Source organism: Zootoca vivipara, chromosome 4 (genome assembly GCF_963506605.1).
Source record: "Zootoca vivipara chromosome 4, rZooViv1.1, whole genome shotgun sequence".
Taxonomy (NCBI): Eukaryota; Metazoa; Chordata; class Lepidosauria; order Squamata; family Lacertidae; genus Zootoca; species Zootoca vivipara.
In genome coordinates, this window is record NC_083279.1 from 40,437,995 (window position 1) to 40,451,457 (window position 13,463).

Here is a 13,463-nt window from a genome sequence, read left to right on the forward strand (position 1 = left end):
AATGTGATATATTTATGGGAGCCAAAAAAACCAATTATTTGCAGTTTTATTATTATCATTCACTGAGCTCTGGAATCAAGCTGGGTATGCATTTGCTTATTCAAATAGGTTTGTCAACTTTGAAGCTGTACTAGAAATGCTTAATATCATACAACTCTCGTTTCTCGAATCATCTCCCTAAATCCTACGGTACTTCCAGATAGTGAAAGATGCCAATTACATTTTTGTGCACAGTCTCTAAAATTGTTAACAATTGCTGGAGTAGGTTTTTTTTTAAAAAAATAATAATAATAGATGGCATGGTTAACCATTACTTTTTGGAAATGGGTGAAAGATCTGAATTTGAAAATACTTCCTTAGATCTATGGAATACATTACATGATTTGCTTTGTACATGCCTTCTATGTAGAACTGGCAAAAACATATGAAAATAAAATTTATTGTAGTTTTAAAACAAAGACTTAAAGCTACAGAACAAAAGTAGAGCCTCACTTCTGGCAGGGGTTAGTTCATGTTGCTGTTCGCTTATCCTTGGGTAAATAAAGTGGGATGGATGTGTTTTTTTTTTAATGTGTGGTTAAGGTGAATGGGGCATGTGTCTTTCCTCTCATGGAGCTAATAGTAGCTTTGGGGGCAGAATTTTGATCTGAGAAATAACACAGAGGGAGGATGTATAACTCCCCATTCTTCATTCCTGCGTCTCCATTCAAGCCCCTCTCTCACCTGTTTTAACGTCAGGGGATCTGATTACTTACATGTAGTTTGGTCCTCACAGGACCAAAGTAAGAAATCTAAAAAATAAGAAAAAATTATAGCTTCTTGAGATACAGAATATATATACTGTATATGGACATTACTGCATAATTCTGAAAGTTTTTGTTTTCTTCACTCACAGATGCCTTTGCAACAGCTAAGATGTTGTGTGAACAGTATTATCTAGTATCACCTGAGTTGGAAATTGAGGAATTCAATGGTAACACTGACGTTCATTGCTTTTTAGCATTCTTATAACTATCTGGACTTTGTGCATTCTAAGGATCTTTTATTTTATTTTATTTTATAAAATTTAATTACAACATTCATTTTGACTTAAGAGCCGTGCCAAAGTTATGGGTATAGCCAAAGCAATGGAAAGTTGAAAAGAAACTCTACATTTTGTTTTCCAACTTTTTGGGGGCCACATTTTTTTTAAAAAAAGGAGCTAGTAAGACTGCAGCAGGTGGATTTTTAAAAATACATCTCAGAGTTTAAGATCCAAAGAGGTTAGACAGTTAGAGGATTGAACATGCCCAAATGAATGTTTCGCTTTTTTGCTTTTCGGCGACAAATCCCTGTACCATATTACAAACTGCTTTTCAGCCCCCCCCCCCTTAAAATATGATTTACCATGCAACATAGAAGCTTCAGTTCAGGAAACACAAGTGTAAAGCTCTCTTGCATTTGTGGATTTCGTTATCTGCAGCTTTATACTGGTATTCTGGTAATTGAGTCTACAGTCATGTAGACACATGATTTTCTTAAACCACAAAATGTAGCTAACTAAATATGATGACACCACAGTTGTTTTAAACATGGAAAATTTGAGCTAAGTGTGCTAGTGAAGGCTATTGCATAGGGCAGCATTCTTGGTTTGTTCATACTAGAATTCTTGAAGGTGCTCTGTCTTGATTATCAACTATGCACTGGCTTGACATATTTGGTGTTTCATATTTCTAGGAATCAGAAAGGAAAGGAAGTAAAAAAAAGGTTTATATCTTATACTAGAAAATGGTAATTAAAAGACATCATAAATTGAATTTTCAGTTATATAAATGGTTTCTGTTTTCTAGCTAAAGCACCGGGCAAGCCTATTCAAGTAGTCTATGTACCCTCGCATCTGTTTCACATGCTTTTTGAATTGTTCAAGGTAAGTAGAATTGTCTCATGGGAAGGAAGCTAATTTTGCTTGCCTCCTCTTTGAGTGCACTGGAAAAAATACTGAGATCAAGCATAGTCATACAGATTGATGCATCTGCTCATTTTTGTATGAAATGTTACCTTTGATCCTTGTGTGCACAAATGGCCTTGATTTAGAAGAATAACATGTCATTCTTCCTTGTGCTCTTCCACAGAGTGTTCATGTGTTAGGCAAAATCTGTAATTGAATAAAGCAAATTTGTTTCTCCTTTCATATAGAAAGTGAAGATTTAGAAAGTGAAGGTGTAAACAGGTAAAATTAGTGATAGAAGATTGACACAGTTCTTTGGTGGCAAGTGTTTTATTCTCCCAAGTAGATTTTTATGTGACAACTGTGGCTACATATGAAACCTATTGCGTATCTGTTCATAGGGAATGATATTAGGTGGGGTCTGCTGGGATGAGACGAAAAGTTTTAACAGTTACTGATACTAGCAAACATTGTCGTTACTGCCACTTAATACAGATTTACTATCTATATTTTACATTAAACTGAGCTCAAATGAAAATATCCAATAAAAGAACACACTTGGACGCCATTGCAGGGCTCTGCGAGTTCACTGATATGCAGTGTAGGTTTTGCCATTCAGTACAGTGTTGGGCAGCTTGCTTTGTACATGGGCCAGCAGTTGATGTCACACTGATAAGAGAAGGCTGTGCTTCCTGTGTATGCTGGTGATCCTTTGCCCACAAGAAGCTTTACTATAAAACCATTTCTCAATTTCTTTGTTAAATGTTATTTTTTATTAATCCTATGTGTAAATTTTATGCGAATTTAGTCATATTTTTAAATAAAGAAATTTAAAGTGGTGCTCATAGGCTTGTAGATCTTCTAATATTGTTGCTTAATGCTTATTAAAAGCTTCAGAAATGTTAATAATAATAATTCTATTGTTTTTACCCCGCCCATCTGGCTGGGTTTCCCCAGCCACTCGGGGCAGCTTCCAGCAAAATACAAAAAAACAAACAAACCAAAATGTCAGACATTAAAAACTTCCCTGAACAGGGCTGCCTTCAAATGTTTTCTAAAAGTTTTGCAATTCTTTATTTCCCTGAAATCTGACGGGAGGGTGCCACTGCTGAGAAGGCCCTCTGCCTGGTTAACATTTCTTTTCCTTTTTCAGAACTCAATGCGAGCTACAGTAGAGTTATATGAGGGTAAAAGCGAAGGCTATCCACCAGTTAAAACCTTAGTCACTTTGGGTAAAGAAGATCTATCAATAAAGGTACAAATTTGCTAAACAATTTTTGCTGTAAAATGTTGGGGGAAAACAGCTTTAAGCAGTGCTTTTTTTCCTGAAAAAAATGTTTAGGGGTACTCTCATTTTCCTACTTATGTTGAAATACTGCTCCTCAGTGAGGCTAAACTTAGATTCACAAAATGTTTAAGGGTATGCGTCCCCCCCAGGAACAAAGCATGGTTTTATGTGGTAATGGGATAAGAGCTGTGTGTTTATTTACTGTGTTTAGAACTACTTTGTCAGAGGCCTAATTTACAAAGAGGGAGAGAACTTCAAAGATTATTATGACTCTAGTTGCAGATAGTTATTAAGTAGGCTACAGAGAGGTGGTTCCTCCCCCACCTCCCCCCGGAAAGGAATCCATCCTCTCCACTCTATTCCTTCTGATTAGAAGTTCAGAGCAACTTTCACGTTTTCTTATAGTGTTTAGCTACTCTATGAATTGATCAGGCACCTCTTGCATGGGTCATATTGTTAATTCCTACTCTGTGCTTTCAACTATGTAGTCAGGAGAATGTTTACTAATCTAAGGAAACTTAATTTTGGTGTAGTTTAAAGCAAGGAGGAGCTAATACTTCCTTTGGGTTTTATGCAAGTGTTAAGTAACTACTCTATTATTAATAGTATAAACAGTGTCCTTGGAGGGCATTTTGTCTTAATGAAACTTTGATTTTCTTCTGTAGATAAGTGATAAAGGTGGTGGTGTGCCACTGAGAAAAATAGATCGCCTGTTTAACTATATGTATTCAACTGCCCCCAGGCCTAGTTTGGAGCCATCAAGAGCTGTACCTTTGGTAAGTTCTGTCCTGCTAATGATAAGCTAATGATTCCCAGAAGATACTTCTCATAGCTTCATGTTATTTTTGCCTTTTCCTGACATAAACTTTGTCTGAAAAACATAGGAGTCAACACAAGCTTTTGTTTGATTGTCAACTGATGCAGTATATCTGTAGTAGATCCTAGATGAAATAATAATGATGGTCAACTAAAAACAGCTCCATCTATGAGGTGCAGAATATTTATGATTTCTTTTGATGCATTATGTGATTCTATACACTGTACAGTATACTAGATGTTTCCTATGATAACTGAATACATTTATAGTGGGATGGCTTTCTCTCAAACTTCAGTTTGTTATTTACAGATTCTGTATATTTTTAAACAACAATAAAAGTTGATATTTAACTTGGTGTCCTCTGTTAGTTTAAATTCTGATATGAAACATAATCAGGGTGGAATAGCTTAGCACAAATGAAGAAATGTGCAGGCTCCCAGAAGGAAAATCACAGCTACTTTACTCCTCCTGTTGTTCTGCTACTTTGCTGCACTGACATAAGTTACAGCTGTCCTGACACTGCCCAGACAAACCATGAACTGTAAACAAAGCTTGTCCTATGGTTTACTTCTTGTGGCCTGGTTGGAAGATAAATATTCTCAGACATGATGGGATTGGTAAAAAAGAAAAGCTAAGAGAGTCAAATCTTTCCAGAATGCTTCAGGATTATTTATTTAGCTGCTTGTTTTACCATATCACAAGGTTGGAAAGACTCCTCAGGATTTTGTTTCAATATTTGGTTTAATAAAGTAAAGTTCTCATGGATGAGGAATGCCTTTTTGCTGTATTTTTGTATTGTATTTTAATATTTATTGATTGAATGACTTCTATTAATTACTTGTTGTTGTGTTCATATCTTATATCTTTTATTGTGTTAGATATTTGATAAAGTCCTAGCCTTAAAGGCAACCTAACTTTTTTAGAAAAACAAAATCCCATGAAGCTTTACAATGACTTTGGGACAGTCACTCTTTTGTAGTGAAGCAAATCTCTCAGAATTGTTTCAAGAATAAAATGGGTGGGGGCAGAGGGAGAGAGAATCTTACATGACACCTGAGCTCCCTAGAGAACAGAAGGGTGGCAGTAGAATGGTATTCAGCTAAGTTTTAGTCAGTGTAGACCAGGCATCCCCAAACTTCGGCCCTCCAGATGTTTTGGACTACAATTCTCATCTTCCCCGACCACTGGTCCTGTTAGCTAGGGATCATGGGAGTTGTAGGCCAAAACAACTGGAGGGCCGCAGTTTGGGGATGCCTGGTTGTAGACCTAACTTACTCATGTTCATTAATTTCAGTTTTTATACTCAGAGTTAAATTTAGTTGAATACTAATACAATGTAATAAATGTAAATAAAATGAAACTTTACAATATTTAAACAATTGTAGTATTATGTTGGAAACCTAAATTGATAGGGTTTCATGCTTGGGTGCTGGAATGAAGACAAAGCCATATTAAAGGATTGGTGCATGTCAGTTTTGTGTGCAATTACATGGCATGGATTTGGGGTTATATAAAAAAAGTTTTTTTCTTCAGTTCTGACTCCAAGCATAGAGATGGAAGCTGGCTCTTTAATGAATGAGCTGAGGGTGTGAGGGAGAATCTCTGTGATATACTGAGGTCATGAAAATAATTGCTTCAGTTCCTTTGCAAGTAGTCTATATGGTAGCCATTTTTTGTTGATTGAAAGGCATTGTGTTCTATCAAACATACTTGGAGCAGTAGGATGTTATATATCTAGAAATACTTTTTCTGTTGACAAAATTGCAAGTCTTATTTTCTCTACAACTTTCTTTTTCTTTCATTGCTTCATGCTATCAACAATAATTGATCTAGTAGAGTGGACTGACCAAAGAATGCAGTTCCAACTCTTGCTTTTTTCACATCTCCTATGTGTAGAGACTGCTGTGAATAACAATCTCAAATAATAAACTACCATCAGAATCTCAGTACCACTGAGCAGTGACTGGGATATTGCAGCACTAAACGCCACTGTAGAGATTCATGAAAGACTATCAACTTGCCTGGGTGGCTTATAGATCACTGTCAGTTCCGCTAATGTAACTGCGTCCTTGGGAGCACGACAAAATCCACATCCTCCTAAAGTCTCTGCAATCAGATTTGCTGTTCATTAGTGCATGTTGCCAAAATGGCTTTGTACTACTGTGATTTTTCACTGTCTCCCAAATTCAAAAACCTTTTCTATGACCTGAAAGCTTACTGATGTTCAAGTAATCTAAACTTTGAAAGAAAAAAATGGCATTATAATATATATTTATTTCCTATATTTTGGTTCACTTTCTGAAGAATAGAATCTAAAACATTTATTAAGAAAATGACAAATCAAACATGTAGGAAAATAATCATATTTAAAGCCAATACACATTAAAAGTATAACAACCTGGAAATGTGTTCAGAAATCGAAGAAAACTCTTCACCCTCCAGTGAAACATAATGAATGAGGAGGAAAGTTGCCATTGTAATGCTGTTTTGTAGAACAGGAGGCAAATCTTTTGTCCCTTGTGCTACTTTGTTGACAGCATTCAGAGCAGGATGTCATTCTCAGTTATTAGAGACCAGAGAGAAGTATTTTAGCAAAGGCATTCTGTAAGTATAATTGTTTCATTTTTAAATCTCACATTATCAATTTTTTCTTTAGGCTGGATATGGTTATGGTCTGCCAATCTCTCGTCTTTATGCTAGATACTTTCAAGGAGATCTCAAACTTTACTCAATGGAAGGTGTGGGTACTGATGCTGTAATTTATTTGAAGGTAAATACAATGACTCCTTTAAAGGGAGTGTTATTGGCAAAGCTGTATTTACTTTTGCTGACCATAAAAGCTTCATGGCTAACACAGTGCCGGGCTAACATAGTGCTGGATTTAGGACGGTGTGGGTGGTTCTCCCATACAGGGTGCCGAGCCAAGGGGGCAGTAATAATAATAATAATAATCATCATCATCATCAATAAAGCCAACCCCATATATGGGTACCTACTCAAAGTTAGGCCCCAGTCAGGAGGGCAATTGAGTTGCATCAACTATGCCATAGTGCACTTGAGAGTATGCACAGAACAGAAAGTAAGAGCCCCCCTCCCCGCCTTCTGTTCTGTACCCGCTCTCAAGTGAGTGCACTAACTTTATGAAAAGTTAAGGGGAGGAGAGGAGAGTGGTGATCTGCAAGCTCTTGTGAGGAAGTAGTTCGTGATTCTGCCACCAGTTGATTGTAGATGGTGCTTTGATAGTCTTGGGACAGCGTGTTGCAAGTCGCAATTCAGAAAGCAATATTCAGTAATCAGTAACAACTGTCCAAAAAGGAATTATTGTGAAAATAAGAAATATTTGGTGTTGGGGCAAAATTAGTCTTCGCTCAGGGTGCCATGTTACCAAAGTCTGCCCCTGGCTAACCAGGAATTCAGCTGCTGTGCTTCATGCTTTGAGTATGTGTATTAGAAGTCATAAAGAGGGCTTTAGCTTAACATAATTGGTCTTGCATTATTCAACAGTAGGTAAAGCTGTATGTTGCCTTTTATGTCATAAAACTAAACATTTCTTCACAATTCTTGGAATATTTTCCTAGGTAAGTATTAGACCCTTGAAACTAGATATGCAATATCCTTTTTGTAGAAAAGTTCACTCATCCTCTCTTTAATTAAACTCTTGTTTATAGTAACCCCAGGGCAGGTAGCAAAATGTTTCCAAATGGAAGCACCAGCAAAGGAAACAGCATCGCCAATTAACAAATATTGGGATATTGTATCCTGTATGTAAACTCCAGGTTTGCCCTCCTTGTAAGTCTGTTCCTGAAACTTGACCATGTTACTTTTTACCCTTTCTTTAGGCTCTTTCCAGTGAATCATTTGAAAGACTTCCAGTTTTCAATAAGTCAGCCTGGCGACATTACAAGACCACCCCAGAAGCTGATGACTGGAGCAACCCTAGCAGTGAACCCAGGGATGCTTCCAAATATAAAGCGAATCGATAACTCACCAGTGCTTTCTACCTGGATGGCAACACTTACATTCAGAAATGAGTCTCTGCTTTGTTCCAAATCCCAAAATCCTCTAATCCACAGTAGTCAATATTTCCCTAGAAAGATCTGTTATGGGACTGAAATAGCAAGAACAAAGGAGATTTTCAAAGACTGACATAATGCATTTTTGGTGTGAATTATTATAAATACTTTGCCAAAACATGCTTGGTTAGTTGAGTCACAAGTGACAAAATGGATTGCACTGTGACTGCAGTTAGATTATACAATTGTATAGTTAAAAGGGTACTATTTTTAAAGGTCAGTTTCTAGTCCTTTGTTAAGAATTGGCAAAATTGTTTTGACTCCCTATTTGACAGTAGTGTCTTACACAGCAATATAATGTAACACACATATTCTACTGTAGTTGAATGTGTGCTTAAACTCACATTGCTGCATTTTTATCTGGTACAGTGTAATCCTGCATTTAGAAAACAACTATGGAAGCTCTTCTGGTCTTGTCACCAAAACCAGTATACATGCTTAGTTCTTTCAAAAGTTATTGTACTTTAAAGTGATTCTTTCCACAATTCTAAAAGTTCATTTCTTTAGTGTTTACCAAACTTTATTGCAAAGCACTAAAACTTTGCAATAGCTATCCTGAGGTGCTTTCTTTTTTAAATACCATAAAGAACAGTAGCATGCTCATCAGTTTTGGGTACCTGAAACAATTCCTACTGACCAAGAAGAGAGAATTAATGTGGAATGTGGGATTCAGCACAACAAATATACTTTGTTGTAGGGAAGCACATCAAGAATCAAGCCAGTAAACAATTGGGGATCCAGCTAGATACTAAAAGGAGGTTGACTTTAAGATAGTGGTCGTTTAAAACACATTTAATAGTAAAACTAAAATAATTCATAAAAGGATTTCAAAAATGATGTGAAACCTTAGTAGACTATCGGAAACACTGAAATAACTGTCTTTTTAAAAAATGTTTCTTCCAAGAAAGGGTGTTATGCTGAAAGCTGAAGACCTGCTTGAACGAGTCATTGTCAACCACTGCATCTGATACTAAGACTCTAAAGAGCGTAGAAGCATGGGTTCTGGCAACACCTTTTCACAGGAGCAAAGCTAGAGTGAGGAGTGAGGGTATCAGAACACCAAAATACATTCCTCAGTATCTGTGCATTGTATTTGTATGTGAATTGTTTTGACAGAATATGAAACAGAATTTCTAATTAAATGCAGTTGGGTCTGTAAGGAAGACAAAGAGAAAGTTATGTTGACTCAAATTTTCAAGTAGCTTGTAAAAGCTTCTATACTATTCTTTATTCAAGCACAGTAGAATGCTTAATTGGCAATTAAATCTGAGTACCCTATTTCCAACTGAGACATCTGAAAAGCATTACTTTAAAACTTACTGGGTTTGCATACCTTTGCATCAGTGGCTATTATATGCATGAATTTTAACCATGTTTATGACTGCAGTGTTTGCACCTATATGTCTTTCTGAGCAATATGTTCAATCTTTAAACCCTGAAAAAATCCTCATACATGAGATCTATGTACATTTTCAGTGACTCAAAATTCAATTAAAGGGAAATCACCTTTAGTATGATTGTCAACTGATAAAATTACAAAATGTAATAACTGCATATAAATATGACCAGCATATAGATCTCCTAGTTTATTAGTGTGTAAAGACTGCCACTCTTCTTTGGAAGTCTTTTCATGGTACCTTAATCTAACAATGAGATGGAAAGATTTGCCATCAATAAGATGTTTGTTATTTCTTAGCTTTTAACTTGCGCAAGATTGGAATGGTGTAGCCATTAGAAGGTATATTCGGGGGGGATCAATTCAGTAATGAGTACAATTAGATTAGAATAAATTATTGCAAAAAAATCCCAAAATGCCAAGCAACAACAGTAATAATACTTAAGCACATTTTGAGTGTTCACAATGCTTTGCATACTTGATTTCAGTAAAATGTGGCCATGTAGTTACAGTAACTCAAGCAGTACTTGTACCGTCCTTATTACCACTGTGTCTTACCCTTGGTAAGTGAGACAAGCCTATTTGAAAGCCCTGGCTAGACCATTCTTACCAAACCTGTGACTAATCCAGTGGTGCATTATCTGTTTCTTGATTACAGAATCAAAAAGACCTATTGGATCCCAGATAATGGGACCAGCTTCTTCCTCCCAATGTTACATACTTATTTGCAAAATGGTGCATCAGAGATGATGCCTGGGGCCCTTGATGGCTAAGGAGACTGGCTTCTCTATCACTCCTCAGTTGTAGACACTCTATGTTGCCCCCAGCAGTGAACACTAGTGTCTAATCCTATGCTCTTGTGTGCTGATGCAGCAGCTAATAAGGTAGGTCTGTAAATCACATTGACTTTGTATAATAAGCTAGCACATTGATTAGAAGAGAGGGGCAAATTCCATGGATGTTACAAGTAAATATGCTCAGGGGGAAATATGGGGGGTAGAAACTGTTACAAATGAATCAACCCACATTGAATTCAAAGGGATTGAAGAATGGAGTCCACTGATAACGTTTTCTTTTTTCTAATTATGATTTAAAAGTCACTTTAGAGTGAAATAAACTGAGAGGATCACTAACACTGAAAGCTTTTAAAGCAGGAAATGTATCCCTTCACTCTATTTCATATATATTCCCTTAGGAAGCCACAGAAATACTGATGGCTTTAGCAGTTTTAAGTAGGCACCTTCTGCTGTTCCCTAACTTCACTACACTGTGAAGTATATTGGAATATATTGACTGTAAAGAAACCTTACAGAGAGGTTTCTGGGGAGGAATAAAAGGGTGCTATTGTTTCAAAGAGATTTAACCACACAAGTATGTTTTTCTCCTGAACAGTTAATTGAAGGATTTAGATTAATCCAGCAGCCACGTCAAATTTGAAATTTACCACAGCTGTGTAAAAGACAGTCACTGAAACATATACAGTAGTTGCAAATGGCTTACAAACTACAAAATAACTTAAAAAGCTGAGAGATAAATATTGTGCCCATTTTATTGCTAACAAATAAATAAGGCGCCTTAAACTTCAAAATATACCAGTGAAATAAGCAATAAAACTGCTTCTCCCATCCAGCTTCTTTGCAGAATAGAGTATGCATTTTTTCAGTAATACTCAAATTTTGATACCATTTTTTTACTGCTTGCCTTTTGCTGTTAATTTATTTAAAATCATTTGGATACAAGGCCCTGAAAGGTGCTGGACTGATGATACATTTTCACAGATTATACAAAAAGTTGATAGTAGAGGTTACTTTGGGTAATATCCCCAAACTCATGCCCTAATTTTTTTATACCTTCTGCACTCTAGCCCAACACTAGTCCACTTGTGTGAACATGCTAAGACAATCCAGGAAATTGTGTGTATGCAGCCTGCTTCTAAATGCAAGACTGTATTGGGCCACTAATTTATTACTTGCATTAGAAGTGGAATATAGCAGGGCCTTTTCAACCCTGTTCTAAAATCATACATGTTGGAAGCAGTTCCTCTTGAATTTCATTTTTCCTATATTAAGCTAAGACAATGTGTCAGTGAAGCTGCACCCCATCCAATTCTGGGGTCTTCTGGGGGTGTTCAACTCACCCAGTCCTCAAAAAGCAGCACATAAATCATAATCTCTTATTCTTCTCTTCCCTCCTTACATTTGTCTTTATGGGAGGGTTTATGGTGGATGTGGATGCACCATATAGCTCATCTCCTTGAACTGTGGCATTTTCTATACAAACAGAATTTGAGAAAGTTATCTGCTGCTCACTGGGTGCTAGGAGCAAAGACGCGGCATCTGGAAGTATGTCTGAGACAGAAAATATTTTCCATATAGGAAAGGTTTTATAGGAAATGGAGCTGGCAGTGGTTGGAACACTAAGCTTCAACTGCCAAAGAAACAGGATGCTGCGGGGTTATCATGCCCATCTATGGTCTGTTTATCAAGAGTTACCACATTTCTTCCTCATGGGCAGCAGCAATAGCAGTGCCAAACCTTGGCAAGTATGGGAGGAGGGTATACCTGTCTTGGAACCCTCTGGAATATCCTCTGGGGATATTGCCCTCCCCACAATAGTCTTGAGAGCCTAGGATTTAGAAGTATCACAAAGTTTCTTCCATCATTGCCTTCCCAGCTGAAACTGGTCTCCCAAGTGCACAATTTGTAGGTTATCCCATAGAACCCAGAGTTTACATCTGCTTTATAAACCACTTTAACTCTGGAGTAGGCCTGCTGAAATAAAGATAAGTTTGTTTTAATGCAATTACCTTGTAGTGAAGTCAGTTCAGTTGAGGGTGATTGCGTACAAAAGCCATTTATATGGTATTTTAGTTTTATTAGAACCAGACTTGGAGGAGAAGAAAAAATTGCTGCATATTTATTCAGGCAGAATGGCTTGAAAAGTTCGTAGCAACGGTTGAACAGGAAGAGAGCGGAGCATGGCTCAACATGTATGCACTATATGCTGAACTTCCTGGGTTCAGTCACTGGAATCTCCAGCTACAAAGCTCACAGGAAAAAGTGATGTGAATGACATTAAAAAATTTACTGTCAGAAAACTGAACTGAAATGGACCAATGCTCTGACTCTATGTAAGGGAAGTTCATTTGAACTTGATTGGGTTACAGTATAAAAGAAGGGAATTCTCAAAAAGTCACTTTTTGAGGTGTTCTAAGCAGATGGATTTCTTAATTGCTTCCTGTAGCTAATGTTAGAATTCCAGATCTGCAGTATGCACCATTTAATTGTAAACGTTGCTTCCTTGTTTTTCACTGTGCAATAAAAATAAAATAAAATGAGATTCTCTGTCAGTTTTATGTATATCTTTCTTTGGCTGCAACAGGAAGCAAATTTGCTTTGAAGCTAACCAACTGAAGACTGGATTTCCAAGTAAACATTTTAAGATCGAGATGGCTCACACTTTTATTGACAACTAAATTATGCATATTGTATAAATTTGCCCTATATATATATCTGAGTTTTGAGTCAAGATCCTTGAGATTTTGGTTAAATAAAATGACACATATGGTCATATACCAAGACTGAAATACAAAATAACTGAAACCTTCCCATAGGCATCTGATTGGCCACAATGAGAGCAGTCTCTTCTTACATTACGAAAGGTACATGTGTGTATAAATTCGGGCTTCTTTCAAACACGGTTGGGGTCTAGTCCCTTGCCACCCTTTGAAAAGCTGCAATTTATAAATGTCTTCTCTTCACCCTTTATAACTGATGAAATCTGTAAGTATTTTCTGCTTCAGTATCTACCCCCAGAACATTAAAACGCCTTGGTTGTTGGAAGCAGTCCTGAAGTAAGCTTGTTACAATGTGAACGTACTTCGTTATGAAAGGTGCTCTGGTGGTAAGGCAAAGGCAGAGTACTGTACTGCTAAGTTGTTTTTTTCCCCTCAGACCCCTCCA

At 36.9% G+C, this 13,463-nt stretch overlaps 1 protein-coding gene across 1 annotated transcript in view; it reads left to right on the forward strand.

Annotated features, from left to right (window-relative positions):
* PDK3 (pyruvate dehydrogenase kinase 3) overlaps positions 1-12,840 on the forward strand; it is a 39,151-nt gene extending 26,311 nt beyond the window's left edge. Inside the window, exons 6-11 of the mRNA XM_035115347.2 lie at positions 896-973; positions 1,830-1,906; positions 3,081-3,182; positions 3,881-3,991; positions 6,689-6,802; positions 7,872-12,840. Of these exons, the coding sequence (XP_034971238.1) occupies positions 896-973; positions 1,830-1,906; positions 3,081-3,182; positions 3,881-3,991; positions 6,689-6,802; positions 7,872-8,015 (626 nt within the window). The 3' untranslated portion in view covers positions 8,016-12,840. The remainder of the gene's footprint in view (positions 1-895; positions 974-1,829; positions 1,907-3,080; positions 3,183-3,880; positions 3,992-6,688; positions 6,803-7,871) is intronic.
* The last annotated feature ends 623 nt before the right edge of the window (positions 12,841-13,463 follow it).